The sequence below is a fragment of the Astyanax mexicanus genome, chromosome 8 (genome assembly GCF_023375975.1).
Source record: "Astyanax mexicanus isolate ESR-SI-001 chromosome 8, AstMex3_surface, whole genome shotgun sequence".
Taxonomy (NCBI): Eukaryota; Metazoa; Chordata; class Actinopteri; order Characiformes; family Acestrorhamphidae; genus Astyanax; species Astyanax mexicanus.
The window spans coordinates 16,153,974-16,171,248 of record NC_064415.1 but is presented as its reverse complement, the minus strand read 5'-3'; the positions used below and the strand labels follow the sequence as shown (position 1 = coordinate 16,171,248).

General features: G+C 37.3%; 2 protein-coding genes across 2 annotated transcripts; both read right to left on the bottom strand.

Annotated features, from left to right (window-relative positions):
* Positions 1-814: 814 nt before the first annotated feature.
* si:dkey-165a24.9 (G-protein coupled receptor 4) lies at positions 815-6,675 on the bottom strand. The gene is made up of 4 exons (XM_007250172.3): positions 6,513-6,675; positions 6,182-6,333; positions 5,486-6,068; positions 815-5,176 (listed from the first exon to the last, which is right to left on the bottom strand). Exons 2-4 carry the CDS (start codon positions 6,189-6,191, stop codon positions 4,774-4,776), a joined length of 996 nt encoding a protein of 331 aa, XP_007250234.2. The 5' UTR covers positions 6,192-6,333; positions 6,513-6,675; the 3' UTR covers positions 815-4,773.
* Positions 6,676-9,452: 2,777 nt separating this feature from the next.
* Positions 9,453-14,175, bottom strand: ugt5g1 (UDP glucuronosyltransferase 5 family, polypeptide G1). Its single transcript, XM_049481994.1, has 2 exons — positions 13,819-14,175; positions 9,453-11,323 (listed from the first exon to the last, which is right to left on the bottom strand). Exon 2 carries the CDS (start codon positions 11,301-11,303, stop codon positions 9,720-9,722), a length of 1,584 nt encoding a protein of 527 aa, XP_049337951.1. The 5' UTR covers positions 11,304-11,323; positions 13,819-14,175; the 3' UTR covers positions 9,453-9,719.
* Positions 14,176-17,275: the final 3,100 nt, after the last annotated feature.

Below are 17,275 nucleotides of genomic sequence, written 5' to 3'. Positions count from 1 at the left end.
TCTGAGAATCAAGAAAAACAAGAATTGTTGGGTGGTTATGGTTTTAAGGATGTAGGTTGTAATGGTACAAGTACAAACTTTAAGTTACACACTTTATTAGCATGGTACTACCATGACACGTTAAGGTATATCTTTTGGGGCCATTTAGTAGTATTGGTTCATATTGTACTAAATGCTGACTGGGTTCATTTCAGAAGAAGCAATGAATGAGAAGGGGCTCTAATACTTATACTGGTAAATAAAATGAAAACAGTAATAATAAAAAAGAACGCAGACTAGCTATCCATATTTGTTTATTAAAGCTACCCTGCATATAACAGTTGTTCATTTATTTGTTGTATACTATTTCAGATGTTTGCAGACTCTACCTAGACAATATTGTTTTAATTAAGACAACCAACAAGGTATATTTTCTAATTGACATTAGTGCAATAGGATTTAACACGAATACTTGAATATTAATGTAACTGGGTTATTGTCAGTTGTTAATTACCGGGCTGCAACTCTTTTTTGTTGTTTTTTGAGGTGCCTTTAAGGCGGTATGTAGTGGGTTTGCTGTCCTCTTGTTTATTTTATTTAACTTAAAGTAAATTGTTTAATATCCTTAATTTCAGAAGAAATAATAAATGAGAAAGTGTCTCAATACTTTAGTCCATATAGGGTCAGTCTCCCAGACCGGGCTTAAAACTAGTCATAGACTATATTTAATTTTTAATTAATAATCTCCATTTAGACCAGCTTTAATTCCTGTCTGGGAAACTGACCCATAGTTTGTAATTGTGATTGTAAATAATGTTTAAGTATTAGGTATATTCAGAGTGAGAAGCATAGAGATGTTATGGCATATCTTATATATGTTTTGTTTCTTTTGGCTCACATAAGTTTGCATTCATATGGCTAAGATGGCTATTTTTTTTCTAACTTTTAATTCTTCATATTACATCTAATCATTTGACCACAGTGGATTAATAATTTTCCATACAAAAACAATAGATGGAATGTACAACTTATAACATAAAATCCTTTAATTTATTTCCTTATCATAATAAATATATTATGGGGACATTAATGGAGTAAGAATATCAGTAGATGAGTGAGGAGGGGACATATGTGAAGAGGCTAAGTGGTAAAATGAAGCAGGCTACTCGGAACAGCTGAAGACGGCAGAGTTAAGAGGTCAGGTTAGAGGTCATCTGGTCCAGATACTATGACAGTTTTATGTGGCACACATGTAATGACGTGTGAATGCGACTATGAGCTGAATCAACGCATGTTTGAAAGGTTTGCTAAAGAAGACCTGTAGAAGGTTAGATATGTTGTGTTGGCTATGGTTAGTAGGGTTTTCAGTGTGTTTCAGTATTTCAAGCGTCTGTGAAAAGCTCACAGGGTAAAACAGGTGCTGGGAAACACAGCCAGATGTCAGTTGTGTTCTCTGCCTGAAATAACAAAAACAAAAGAAAGCTACTGAGTGTTTTTACAGGGTTCTTTTCACTGCCAGCTGTGTCAACCTGGTTTTTTGGTGTTATATTTTTTTCCAGCAGAGGGCAATATAGCCCTTGCTGTGTCGTTCCTTCAAAAATTACAGTCTACAGATGTCTAGGTGTGGGTTTTTATAGGCTAATCTGAAAATCAGTGATTTATCATGAAGTGATGTTTTTCAGTAAGTCCAATAACCAAAAGAGTAAAATGGAAAATTTTAAGAAGACAACCTTGGATAACAAATCTTGGATTACACTGCAAATCAAAATGCGAAATTACAATTTGTGTCAGAGCAGTAGTCATTTAAATGTCGTCCTGTGCGAACATATGGGGACCTTTAGCCGAAAGACATTTAACACTGACATGCCAAAAGTCACGAGATAGCATATGCAAATTACTAATTGAAGTGTTACCTCAGAGGACGTTTGGGAACACTCACACCTTCAAAAACTGTGAGGTGTTATCTTGTAATTGAGGTTGAACATTGGCCAGCATGCTCATAGCAAGATGGCATCAGCTATAAGAGTTTAAGATAGACATTTATGATTCCTTGATCACCAGTATGTATCATATGTGCACTGGGAGTACGTCACATAAGCCATTACCACACATAATGAACAGTGCAGTGCAGTAACCGGCAGTATCTGCTAGACAAGCAACTCCATATTGAATGCAGTAGGCCACACATGCATGTCCTGCTGGTTAGTGCAGTGTTCTTTAGCTTCAGTGGGACATAGCAAAAGTGTCCAAAGATCTGAAAGCGAAATGCCCACAAGAGAGAGAAAGGCTATAAGAAGACAGATCTTTTTTTTTAGCAGTTTAGGAGGTCAAGATAAAATAAAAGATCAAGAACAAGTGTGTAATCTGTATGGTGAAGTCCTAAAAAACTACATTAACTGTAATCTAATTAAAAAAAGTCAATATCTGAATCTACATAATATTTACAAAAGGCATTTGTTGAATGATGAAGTTTAAATAGAAAAATCAGCCACAATCACAAAGCCACAAAGTTGCTTTTGGAACTGTCTTTAATGAAAAGAAGACCTTGCCAACTATGAAGTATGATGGTAGATCTGCTATAGTTTTGGGCTACTGCTTACCAGTGTAAAATATGGCAATGTTAAACTAAAGGAGAGAAGTAGGTACAAAGTACACAGTATGTCTCTTTGTGTGAAGAGAACTCGTAGAAGCTTTGTGATGTTTTCATACAGTAAATATCTCAACCATGAGAAAAATAACAGTTTTACACAAATAAAAACTAATCCAAATATATTTGCTTTTCATTTTAGTTTATTTCATTAGTTTTTTAAATAATAAAATTGATTTATATTCCTTTCTCTCAGACCCTTTTACCTGTAATCACAAGCCAATACACTCACTCAATTATACCAAACTGATACTCGTCAGTTTCTCTCAGCTCCGGATTGGAGAGTATAAGAACATTAGAAAGTGCTGAAGCAGCTTCACAAACTAAATGTTAACTTCCTTTATTGGTTTTTAATAGCATTTCATTAAAGTGTAAATAAATAATATTCCCATTAGCCCCCAAGAACCAGTAATGATAATGAAAATACCTCTTTATACTATGGCTTTATGTCCATATGTAACATAAGTTGTCCTCTAGGTGGTCTGGTGACACATTTACTAGAGTACGTTTTAAGACCATAATCGGTTAAGTGCAGTTTAATAGGTATGGAAGACATTGACAAAAAGTTTTGACTGAGCTATAATTTCAGGCGTATCTATCTAAAAACCCTCAAACCTCAAAGCATTTTAAAGACAATACTAGTTACAGATGATAACCTGAGGCCAGTGGTGGAAATAGTACTGGACAGATATTTTACTACAGGGAAAATTTACTCAAGTAAAGAGCTTTCTTCAGTTTACTCCTTGTAAGTAAAAGGAAAAATAATCTGCAATATGTTTTCATACTGATCGATCTAAGATGCATATTTCTGTATTACAAAATTGCTAAAACTACTAATTAAGTGCAAACAGCAAAACTGGACCTGAAGTCTTGGCAGGGCATTGCGATGACTGATATAAATAACATGCAAAATTAATAAATATTTAAAACTACAAATGATACTAGAATTTCATTTGTAAAAGTAACTCAGTAACTCAATTTAAAGTAACTCAATATAAAAATAGTCACACAGCTTTTTATCATTAATGGAAAATAATTTGTCTTCCGCCCTCTGTAAATTCCTAAAGACGTAGAACATTTTGTTCCTAGCAATAAAGCAAGCTTTTAAAAGAATTCCAGCATTTTTCTACATACACTATATTTCTGCTAAATATAATGTAAACAAAGTCATTCAAATCAAGGTTTGATTTGAAATGCTCCATTTTAGAGAAACCTAGGTTGGTACACATTTTTTCTGCAAATTTGGGATGCAAAGCTGACATTCAGAGCGTTCAATGCCTCTAACAGCTCTGAAGTAGAATGTTTTTTTTTTTTGTAGAATAACTGCCGTTAGATTTTTGACTTCAAATCCACTTACAGCTACTTGACCATTTCCACAAATGCATATGAAAACTCAATATACTCAATATACACAGTTAGTATTATATAATACATACTGCCTGAAATACATTATTATTTGTTTGAGCATGATGTTATGTAGATGTCTGTGCTAAACAAAATGCATTTAGACAAATTCATTATGATCAGCTTTGTTTAAGAGAGGGAAAGCAATGGAAATGGTATCTGATTGATACTCAAAGCTGCAGTATTGGTATCAGTTTCAGACCTAAAACAATAGTATTAATTGTCACCCCTAGTAAGACTTTGTGACTTCTGGCTTCTATTACCTACAGTGTAAAAGAAATCTTAGTTTGTGAGCTTCTCTACCATGCTCCATTTCACATCAACTTCACTGTGAACGATTTTGTTTATCTTGCCAATTGAATTGGAGGAATTCCCCTTGAAGACACAGAGTGCAGTACATTTATATAATTGAGCTTTGCTAAAATGTGAAGTATTTGATGAGTGTTTGTAATCAGCTGTAGTACACTCTGTCCAGACCGCCTGTATGCTAACTGTAATGCTTGGCTGAAGATGCTGTCGGCACTTAGAAACGGCTGGGCGACAGAGCTCACGTAGCCCGTGTGTGTCACTGTGTGTGTCATACCAGCAGCCCCAATGAACAGTCGGATGTGATCTGGGCCCTGACAGGTAATTCGTCACAGATACACGATAAGCCATTTAAGCGTCATCTCATGAAACCCTGCTGGTTTCCGGCACACATTCCACAAGAGAAACCATTGCTGATTGACATCTGCACGTGATGACTACACATCTGCGCTGCGGTTGAGCTGATCTTTAGGGTCAAAGGTCATGATCCTCAGCCCTGGGTGGGTGCTAGAACTTCTGCTCAGGCAGGGTAGAGACCTCTGGAGTTCGAGGCGGGCATTGTGGCAGAGGAAGATGTAGAAGAGAGGGTTCAGCAGGGTGTTTAGGCTGGTTAGCCCGTAGCAGATCCTGTAGCACAGGTAGATGGAGCGCTCCAGAGTGCACTGGTCTTCGGTGAGAAGAAGCGCTATGAATCTATAGCCGCCTACCATGTGATAGGGGCCAAAGATGACGATGAAGTTGATGGTGATGACTGTGAGGGTGCCCACGATTCTGAGGCACTCGTGGTCTGAGACTGAAGGAGAGTTGCGGAGCGTAACCCCAATTTTGGCAGAGGTGTAGCTGTGAAACACAAGGGATGGGGTAAACAGAACAAAAAAAAAACAATAAAGGGTAGAAGAAATGGAAAATGTTTGTCTGCATTCTTTTCAGAGACAGACAGGCTTGTATCTGTGTTTTTGATCTTGATCATGGCATTTTAATCAGAGCTTTTAAAGGAAAATCATGTTTTTTTTTTAACAGCTGAATGAGGGTCACGTTTTTGACAAAAACAAAAGCCTACTTGTATATACCTTGGCATCACACACACACACGCACACACACGCACACACACCCTTATTCTCACTCACATGCCTCACTCCACCCACTTACCCCAGTATAGTGCAGGGCATCAGAAAGCCTAGGGCCACTGTGGCTATCTTAAAGTAGGCATATCTGTGGCTGACGGGATACTGCTCCAGACACAAACCCCTCTGAGGCTCAAACACAGATGGGTAGAGGCCGATTAGACAGAAGAGGAATATGACAGTCCACACTACCACTCCAGAAAACGCAGCCAGACGTACTTTCCTCACACAGCGGCTGCTGAGTGGGTGCACAATGGCCAGACACCGGTCCAGGGCAATGAGACACAGGAAGATGACACTCGAGTAGATGTTCACATAGAAGACGTATCCCACCAGCTGGCAGGCGTTGGAGCCGTAGGGCCAGTGGTGTTCCCCCTGTAGGTAGAGGATCCACAAAGGCAAGGTCAGCAGTTGGAGAAGATCTGACAGAAGCAGGTTCAGAATGTAAACCAGCTGGCATCCACCCCCACCAGAGCGACCCAGTTGGTACAATCCCCAAAGAGACAGCAGATTGGCTGGGAGACCCAGAGAAAAGGCCAGGCTGTAGATGTAGGTTAGACCAACTCGATCTGTCTCCAGGGGAAGATGGCAGCTCCCATTCGTCAGGTCTGCAGAGAGAATCAGGGGAAACTTGTGGTCAAGCTCAGCATCAGCTGAAAGTTCTGAAGAATGAAAACCATTATGCACCAAATCAATACGCAAACACTGCAAAAATACTTACTCAGAAACATGATGTATTTGCCTTTGACATATGAAAGACATTTGAAGCTCTGAACCTAGAGCGTTTTTTCCACTGCACTGTAGTCCAGACCCAGCTGCTGCAGTCACAGGCCTCCTGCTGCTGTGCTAGCTTTTGCATTCATCCAAAAGTTCCTATGGGAAACATCACAATGCATTACACAAAGAGTTGTGTAACTTCAATTGTGGACGTTACACAACTAATTCCAAACAACACAAAAACAATACAACAAAGGTTTGTAGTTAAGAACATTAAAGCATGAATGCAGAAAAGACCCATCAACACAAACTGAACTGTAAATATTTAATCTCACCCTATATTGGCCTTCGGTTCGAAGTGCGGGGAACAGTGTGAGTGAGTGAGTGAGTGAGGCTGTACGGTACGTCCCTGTCTGCCTGAGGGGCTTGTCTGATTTTTTGATCACTTCCCGATGCAGGAAGCCCCTGCTACTGCCTTTGAGCAGCCACATCCTGAGGCCTTTCTCCTGCAGAACAAAAACACCCTCCTGCCTGATTGGGAGTGATACGAGTCAGACCAAACTGTTCCTGCTGACGGAAGGGCTGCTGAGAGACAAGGCGAAACACCCTCGCGCTATTTTCATTTCCCTTGTGACACCCAGTGCCCCCCACGTCCTCCATCACACCAGGTTTAGACTGCTATGCTTATGTTATGTGAAAGCAAAGCACATGAACAATAGGTGTTTGGGATGAACAGTATAAATTTCTGATTGTGATGGACATGGGGGTGTCATATAGTTGAATGGATATTGAAAAAGTTATTTTCTCCCACACCTGTCAGTCAAAGTGAAGGGCACAGGAAGGTTTTCTTGGACTCGGACATTAAGTCCTTGATACAATTGGCAGAGAGTTTGAGGGTCATTATGAGATACTGTGCCTTTTGGTGATAATCTTCAACAAATGACTTAAGATGTTTTATTTTTTTGATTATTTATCATATTTATATGCCTTTAGAATACGCAGAAATCATATCTATATTTTCATTTCCTTTTCATTTTAATTTTTATTTCTTGTCATGCATGTGTCCACCCTGTCATGGCAAACTGAATTTTATTGAGTTGCAGACATTTTAAATGATTTTAAAAATATATTTTTATTTACTAAAATGATTTTAATTACATTGATATGTTACTGTGACAGGGTGGATGTCACAGTAACATATCAATGTAATAGTTACATCAGCCAAGTATAGAGCCAGTATGAGAAATATTAAATGACATATTAACATGCGACATGAAGGTTGTGATGTCAATGATGTCAAATGTTATTTTTTTCATCTTTCTCCAAAATGACAGGGTGGACAGAGGATTCTTTAAATAGCTTCATATTTTATGAAAATAGCTAAATGAATAAATGAAATACCTAAATTAATATTTTTTATTTTTAAATATTTGTTTTATTAAACCAAGAATTATTCAGCTTAGTGTGCTTAACCTGCCAAAAATGCTTACTCCACACAAATAAAACTATATAAAATGTAAGAAAAGTATTTTATAGTGAGGGTTAACATTTCTCTATATTTCTAACAATGTGTTAATTTAGAGTAAATCCTGAAAAGTGTATTGTTACACAGTGTATGAAATTTAAACAACTACACTGCGAACAAAAAAGACACATTATATTAATATTGACCTGTGCGTGTTTGTCTGTCTGTGGATTGAACTTCTGCTCAGGCCTGCAAGTCTGATCAGTACAGTGAGAATGCCACTGATACCTGACTGCTGATAACTACTGCAGCGTTCTTAGATGAGAATATCTGGCAGATGTTTGAGAAAAGGAAGGTACTTGTGGCATCTGATAAGAACTTGACTAGAAACCCAAAAACACGGAAGGCAAGTTACAAGACAATAGTTTTATGAGTTTAAAAGAGAAGATTAGACCTCATTACCTGGCGGTCAAGAATGCTGGTGTGAGGGTTGTGGGTTTAATATCTGGGTTTGTAAAGCTGCTGCCACTTTTGGACCCTAAGCAAGGCCTTTAACCCACTCTGCAGCACAGGGTGCTCTGGGCTTGTGTGCTCACTCTATCGGTGTCTGTTTTTTTCACTAGTGTATATGTGTGTGAACTTTAAGGATGGGTTAATAGTGGAGGCCACATTCTATCTTGTGTCCAACACAAATGGCACATGTAGATGTTTTTGTCCTTTATAGTTCTATACAGAAATTGTGACTCGAATACATGACATTTATGGATTGTGTCAAAGTTAATTTGGCTTATAATCGTAGAACAAAAGACAAGCAGATAGAAAATCCTCTGTTTTGTTTATTTATTTGAAACATTAGAAAGGACAAACAAAAATTGTACTGAAGAAAATGCAGGATAGTTAATATGAACCCTTAAACCATTAAAAAATGTATAATACATGTAAAATATCATTGTCATTGCAAGAGTAACTCAGACTAGTCAGACCATTATATATTCAGACTATATATACAGTTTTACAGTGTGTTTATGTGTAGTCATTACTATTGAGAACAAACTTAAACCAGGTTGCATAGAATAAAAACTACATAATAAGATGCATTGTCAATTGCATTTATCATGGATGGTACACAAATTCGTCTCTATTACAATCATCTTTTTACAACACCAGTTCCAAAAATGTTGGGATCTTTTGCTAAATGTAAGTAATTGTAAATAAAAAACAGAATTCAATGATCTCATAGAGCCCATCAATATTTTATTCATTCTATTCATTTATCCCATGGCCAGGAAATCTTACACATCACAAGGCCCTGTTTATAATGATAAAACATATGCAGTGGTTTTAAAACAACATATTTTCCTATTGAGACAGTCCCTCTTTAAGAGACATACTTATAGCAAGATTTCAGCAAGACAATGCTAAACCACACACTGCATCCATGGCACCTGCATAACTTCACAGAAGAAGAGTCTGGGTGCTGAACTTGTCTGCCTGCAGTCTATACCTCCCATCAGTAGAAAACATTTTTGGTGCTTCATCAAGCCAAAAAAATGGCAAAGAAGAGCCTGGACTGATGAGCAGATATAGTCCTATATCAGACAAGAACCGGACAACCTTCATCCCCAAAACTCAGCTCTGCTCTGGCCTCCAAGCCGTTTATAGACAGTTCTTTATAGAGCTGGTGCTACACAATGGTAGACGTGGCCCTGTCTCAAACTTTTTGAGATGCAGTTCTGCCAACATCTGATATGTGTTCTATGTTCTATTGTGGGTACAATGTGGGTCTATGAGATTTGCTATTATTGTAGTGCCCAATGTTTTTTTTTTTTGTTTTTTTTTTTGGAATTGAGGTTGTATTTATAGATTTCACCAAGCTATAGTTTGCAACCTGATGGTACCTGGCCTCATTAAACATGACGTGTGTCGAATCTTTATGGAATTTGTGTGGAGGTTGTGAGACATTACTGATGAAGAATGTCTAAGCTGCTCTTGTGAATGTGTATCAAGTTTGTGGTTTGAGGAATTCTAAAATTCTGCAAAAGTGGAGTGCTTGTGATTTGAAGGGCTTGGGTTTAATTCAGTCTGCCTTCTGTTTCCTTTTTGGCCTACAACAAAGCAGCCTACAGAGAGTTACCAATACCCAGAGTGCAACTAAAATAAAGACTAACAGAAAAGACAACACATCTAGACAATGGTAGGTGTACCACGGTAGACTGTTTGCTGGTGACTGCAAGTGTTGAGCGCCTTTATTTCGTAAGACATACTCAATCCAGAAGACGGTGCTCTTTAGAGGAGAAATTGGGCGATCATGGTGGAGTTGAGAGAGTTTCTGAATGCTGCTTCGATAAGATGGGTTCTTAATCACATCCTCTATGCCTTCAAGGAAGTCATTCGATGTTAGTGTGCTGACCTCCAGCACGCGAGCTGCTCCTCGAACCTCCAACCTGATCGCATTGTCAAACTGGTCGAAAAGAAGTGGTAGAAGCAACACAGGTACCCCATGATAGATCGCTTCATAGATACCATTGGTGCCACCATGGGACACAAAGGCACGAGTCTTTGGGTGACCCAGGAGGTCATTTTGAGGAAGCCAATCAAGCAGCAAAGTGTTGTTCCCTAGAGATGAAGGTCGCTCGCCCATGTATCTCCAAATGACCTTCTGAGGTAACCGTGCAAAGGCAGAGGCGATGGCTTCTGTGATTTCTTTTGGAAGAGCAGTGACCATGACTCCAAAAGACATGACCACCACTCCGTGCTCCCCAGAGCTCTGCACGAAATCCTCCAGCTCAGCAGAAATGGCTTGGGCTTGGCGACACTGAAAGCCACCGATGTAGACAAAGTTAGGCATGCTTGGGCGTGGGAAATCAAAGACGAAGTCGATACGCATCAGCCAGATGTCTGCTGTTCGCTGCATAGTGAGGAGATCTGAGCCTGGTGGGAAGTGGGTCTTGAGCAGTTTGTCGTAAATTGGGAGGATAATGAAATGTTCCTGTAAACGGCTAAACAGATAGCGAAGGGAGTTCTCAGCCCTCTGCAGGAAATCCATTCTGTCACTGAACAGAGAGTTGTACATGGGAACAAAGGATGGTGGTGATGGAGCGATGGCCATATGGGCTTCTCCTGCATTGAGCCAGCGTACATTATACACCATGGGCAACTGTAGGTAGTGGGCAAGTAGAACTCCAGCAGGGAAAGCAGGGTCAACTAGCATAAGCTCAAACTTAGTATCCTGCAGTTGCCTTGTTAGAAATGAGTCATCCAATATGGCAGAAATCAGACTAAGTGCTCCGTTGTGGAATATTTGCAGCATCTTTTTCACATCCTTCTGCTGCTCAAAAAAGCGCACAATTGGCATCATCTTCCGTAGTGCTATTGACCGCTGCAGTAGAGTCCCAAAAATCCCGGCATCAACAGCTTCAGTTTGAGTGATGTTTACAGTGATGACGGTGTAAAGGGGGGAGCTGCCCTGAATGTAAAAGCTCCTGGAAGATCGTATCACTGTCAGATTGTGGCCGCGGGTGTGCAGCTCCCTCAGGATGACCTGCATGTTCACCCAATGGCTGCCATCTTCGGGAAACACCAGGATCTTGCCGCCACTGGAGCAGACAACCACAGAAAGTAGGCAGGATATGCAGAGCAGACGATTTGCAATCAGACCCATCTTTGAGCAAACTGGGGCAACTAGAGGTAACAAAGGGCAGATGTTAGATCAGTCAAGCGTAGGCCAGGAACATATATATATAGTATATCATTGAGTTGTATAAAAATATCAGTACATCAGAGTATGATGATATTTTGTTTTGCAATACTTAATCAGTTTTTGAAGACATAGTATCGATTTTTAATCACACGTAAAAATTGGTGGCATATAGTGGTTAATTTTGTGTTGTGTTTAAACTCCACCCACCTAATGTTGTTATTAGATCCCACTGTTTTGTTGGATAAAATGGTAAACTTTTGTTTTTTTTTATACTATGACAGTATTAAATACATTATGAAATATTGAATTACAACCCCTGTATCTTAGCAGATACATAGTTTGTAACACAACCTAATATTAGGCCTGTCACAACTTTAATTGTGCTCATTTTTGCTTATCTCAATATTGACACCTCTAACAGAATAACTAATTCTAACCTCATTTTATTCCCCTCCTTTCCTCCTCCATCCCACTATTTACCTTTGGCCTCATTATTGTAAGTTACTTTGGACAAAAGCGTCTGCCAAATGTAATGTAATGTAGTGTTTTGAGAGAGTAAAGTATTGCTTTATCTGTGTATTACCTATAATAGGACAGAATCAAGTGGCTAAAACAGTTTTTACTTGTTGAATCCCAGAGAAGCTACAAGTGATTTTATACAACTGGACTGACCTAGATCCATCTAATTGCTTGAAATGTGTATTCAAAGGAGGTTACATCTGTTATGTAACAGGACATTTGGAATGATTTAAGTGGCCTAAAGCTTAACTGGTGCAGGAACATGCTTTTTTGCACTGATGCAGTTTTAATGTTAATGTTACTTATTAAGTAGTGTTACTTTGGTTTAAACTGTAAGATTTTAACAAAGGGCCAAAGTATTCCCAGCCTCACACCTGACTACACTCAGTGTTTAATGCCCTGCAGATTCTGTAATTATAATCAACTTGAACAGAGTAAATTTGTTATTGATTACCTTTTTGTGTACAAAAACGGTATTGATTCAAATGGACAGGCTCAGTTCCACACAATGTCAAATATGAAATAATTGTCAACATAAAATCATGGCTCTAGAAGTTCATGTGTACTTCATGTGGCACTAAAGAACCATTGGTACTGACTGACTCTACTGTATATGTTGATACAATCTTCACTGTCTTTACTAGAACAACAACAAACTTTCTTTATACTTCTGCAAAATCAAACCCAAACCAGTATTACCAGTTTGATCTTTGAGATTAACTTAAAGAACACAAACAGTGGCTTTGAGTTTTTCTGGAATGACCCAGCTAACAAGTTTATGAATGTTACAGTCTATCAAATGTTCTGGATTTTCTTAGATTGTTTTTTTTTATGTTTTGTTTAGGTTGTTCAATATCACTTGTGTCAGTGTTTTTAATGTTAATTTTGGTAACATTATACATTATTTGTAATGTTTCAATAATGTTAGTTTTCATCTAGTTATGTAAGAAACATTCTAATAACACTGTGATGCAAACTATCATGTCAAGTTTTTTCAAAATGTTCATGGGACATTGTTCCTGTAAAATTACAGGCTAAAGTTCCTGGGACCTTTTTAAAATGTTGCTAATCATTTTTGTAAATGCTAGCTAGGGACCCTCATTATTTTATTTTATTTACTATAGACAAGGCACCTGCAAAAAAACATGAGCACTCTGCACAGATACACACTTTTAAAATACTGGTGCTTTAAATGTTTTTTTTGAGTGGTATAAACTTAGCACTTAGTATAAACCTTTATATGACTTAGATCTAAAGAAATTTGACTTAATGTAACAGTTCTTTACCAATTAAAATGTTCTTGCAGTTTAAAAAAAATGGTTATCTGGCATCAGACAAAAAAAAAAGTTAAAGCATCTTTAAAGGAGGTTATTAGAAGTCCATACTGGATGTCCACAGTAAAGTTGTCTTCTTCAGTGTCTCAGTGTTTACATAGTGGGGAATAATTTTATTATTATTATTATTATTTTTTTTTTTTAGCATACTGTTTAAATAAAAAAAATCTTTGTTAAATCTTTCCCAGTCTTCCTCTCTCTCTTATTTTATTGCATACTTTGTTGCATGTAAACCATTATCAGCAGTGGCTCCTTTCTATAAACCACAATAGAAAAATGCACAAATGCCCATATGTATACATTCCTAATATATTTACCCTTGTTATACAGCTGCTGTTGAGGTTTAACACACAATGAATACAACAATTTTAATTTAAATAAGCTTGCACTGCTTGCTTTTGTTTTTTGTCTAACACTAACAGATAAAAGCACTGGTTCTGCAGGCTGCTGCAGCAGTGAGAAGACTATATACTCTACCTTTCCATTGTCAGCACATTTTTAAGGCACAGCTTTAAACTTTAAAACAGCTTTAAACTTTCCCATTTTATCCACAGGCATTCACAGGCATGCATATATTTAAGCAGAAGGTTTACGGAATACTGAATCTTAGATGACATACTCACCGGAGGCTCTGCGTTTCCCCTGTCACCGGCTCGTAGTGTGTGTAATGTGAGAACTAAATTGACTAGGGGTATTTGTTCATGAATGAACACAAAGTCCCGTAATCAGCTGGAATGCAGGAGCTCCAGATGAATCCTTTGTCCTCCTTAACCTGAACCAAATCATAGAATTAGGCTCAGTTGTTCACTGCTCGAAATTGGGGCACAAAAATGAAGAGCCAGTTAAAGACAAAGAAGCCTGTTGTCTCACTGCAGCAGAGCTAGGCTCTATAGCCATGATATCTGTTACTCTGCTCGTACATCTCTGTGGACATGCAGCATTAGCTTCAGCCATACCACCTGAACAGATCCAGACTGACAGTGTATTACATTTATGAGGTCATTTGGCCGATGTATTTGGCCGAATATTAAAAGAACAAAAAAAATCAACTCTAGGCAAGTGTTCCCTCCTGTATTTCACAATCATTTAATAGTATAATCAATGTGTTCCTTTCCTTTCTTGTTTCTGCGAAAGAGTGAGTGAAATAACAAAATGTCCCACAAAGGAACACACTGTAAAAACAACATTTCTCCCCAAATATTTTTGGTTGAATGCAATTCTAAATTCAACACCCTGTCAGTTTTGGTCTGTGTAAGAGATGTACTCACTCCATGAGGTCAGCAATTCATATAACTTTAATATGAATATTTTTTTGTAGAATACCTACTTTATTGTGTTGAAGAGATTCATGAGAGAAAATAACAAAATCTTTTAAATGGTTATTATGCTCTTCTGACTTTTAATAAGGAGAATGTGATCATTTTCACTCCAGGCTTGTTATGCTGCTGACTGCACCATGTAATTCTGGTGAAGTGAGCAGGAAAAAGATCACTAGAATTGTGTAAAGCTGTATAAACTGAAACATATTTAATATGAAAATATTTAATACTACCACCTCGCTATGCATGATTTTTTCACTTTCAGTGACTGTTAAATTCTATATCTCTTACGCTTGTCCATAAAGGCATGTGTACGTCGTGTCCTTTAGCAAATTATACTCTCTGACTGTAGGGGGAGTTCAAGAGCAAGAATTACCAGTTTATTATAGTGCTACTAAAAATGTGGTTGTCTGCACATGAAAACTTGTTTTTTTAGTTTTGGTCACTAAAAATGCAGCAGTTTAAAGGTGAAAGTTTGGGATGAAAACATGCTTGTTTATTGCTGAATTTAGATTTAACATATAACATAAATAAATCTATTTAACATATGAATAAATGTAAACACTGTTCTAATACAAATATATAATTGTCTATTTAAATGTAGAATGTGTCATTTTGTGACTTGCAATGTTCAATTCTTAGAAAGTAGTTTGTAATTTACAATAATTAGTTAGGGTTGTGTGCCCCCCCTTTAGGGCTAGCAGGCTTATTATGTAAGCATTCCTGTCTCTGTGGGTACAAACATTTAGAAGAACAGATGTTCTGAACAGTGAAATCTCCTCTTCCAGGTATCTCTATACATGTGACAGGGTCTAAAGGACTATAGCTGATAGCTGAAGCTTGTTAATAATTAAAAATAGTATTGAAAGTGACATATCTCTTTTCTACACATGGTTCATGTTAAAATTGTTACAACAAACACTTGAAACACCTTAATTTTTTTGGAAGTGTTGGGTTTATTTTAACCCTTTCAGACCTTGCATCCATTACAATGGACATCATGTGTTTTCTTTTTTTTATATATTTTGTTGCACTTTATTGTCCATCAGAATAGAACATTAACTAGCCAATGGAAAAATTACAGTAGCTTAGCCCCCTCCCACAGCAGCTCAGACATTAGGGCAACACTTTTATCATGTTAATGTTACTGTTTATAGATGATTTCAGAAGTAAAAACATCAAATATACAATAAAAATGATAAACACAGGCAAGACATTATTAAACATTATTCAATTTTACAGCTTAATAATGTTGTAAATCCTTTGAATGAATAACTATTAATTAAATATAGAGTAATGATTAGCAATGTCTAGTGTCTAGTGTCAATTAATCATTAGTTAAAACAATATGTCTTAAATACTGTTTATTAATGTACCCTTATAGTAACGTTTTACTGGACAATTAATATTTTTGTCAATTGGATTTATTTTTTATATGGATTTCTCTTAAGACTATAATTCTTCTTAGTCTTGGTTTGTATGAATTGCTGACAAAAAAAAATCATATTTATTTTTCATTGGAACATAATTCAGGTCTAAAAGGGTTAAAGGGGATATAAAAGATGTTTCTCTTTTTTACACACAAAGGTGAATATTATATGTATATCTTAGGTGATTTTAGTGTTTTGATTTTTGTCATGTTTGAGAAGTATGCTATTATATTATGGTATACCACACTTGTCTTTGCTAAAGACTTCACCACAACACATTGGACTCATTAGAATCACTGTATTTCGTCGCTGTCCAATGAAAAACACTTATCTCCAAAACAGCAACTTTACAGGAGAGAGAAAAAAACTTGTAAACTTTCAATAGAAGTCAATGTAAAAAGAGTTTATTTCAGGTCATTTTGAAGAGTTTCTATTGGTCCGTTCATCAAGAAATTTTGGCAAAGTGTAAAGGACAGTTTGTCTGTTCAGATTATGTAGAAAACTAAAAATCGACAAAAATGGAGATAAGTGTTTTTCATTGGACAGCGACGATTTGCTTTCCACACAGCTCCCAATAATCAGATTTCCTCTTAAACCTAAGTTAACCTTTAACAAAAAGAATGGGAGAGAAAAAGAGAGCAAGGCTGGTGTTTTTCCTAACCCCCATATAAAGTTAATGAACACAAATTAACTCAGTCCAGTCACGCAAAGTCCTGTGTCTACCAACAGTGTGGCTGGACTTGTGCCAGACTGGTTTCATTCAGGTCTGTCCTCATCCCTCTCTGAGGTACTTTGAAATGCAGTCCACTGCACTCCACTGCACAATGAATCCTCTTTGTATTGTCCTCAGTCTGTTTAGGTCCATCCCCAGAGAAAAGGTGCTTTAAAAAAAGGTGCAGTTGGCTGTCCTCATGTGACTCAGAGGAAGTACATGCTATTCTGCACCCTATCATCACTGCTGCAGTGGGGAGAATTTCTAGCTGCTGAGTTCTGGGAATAAGAAATTACTTAAATTGGGGTTAGAGTTGGATTAAAATTGTAAAAATAAAGTTTTCACATTTATAATTAGATTCAGTCTGTAATTCTGGTCAAACAGAGATAAAAACAGTAATCTCATTTGCTGAATGGGTTCTGGGCATAAGAAAATACTTAAATCGGGGTTAGAGTTGGATTAAAATTGTAAAAATAAAGTTTTCACATTTATAATTAGATTTACTCTCCGGCAATTTTGTAATTCTGGTCAAACAGAGATAAAAACAGTAATCTCATTTGCTGAATGGGGTATGGGACATGTGTTGAAATATTTTGCTTTAGCAGCTATGCAAGTCTTA

Excerpts from the sequence above, each read along its gene's own strand:
- si:dkey-165a24.9 (XM_007250172.3), bottom strand. Across the intron at positions 5,177-5,485 it reads ATGCCCTGCACTATACTGGG|CTACACCTCTGCCAAAATTG; the intron begins GTAAGTGGGTGG and ends TGTGTTTCACAG.
- ugt5g1 (XM_049481994.1), bottom strand. The coding sequence starts at position 11,303 with ATGGGTCTGATTGCAAATCGTCTGCTCTGCATATCCTGCCTACTTTCT.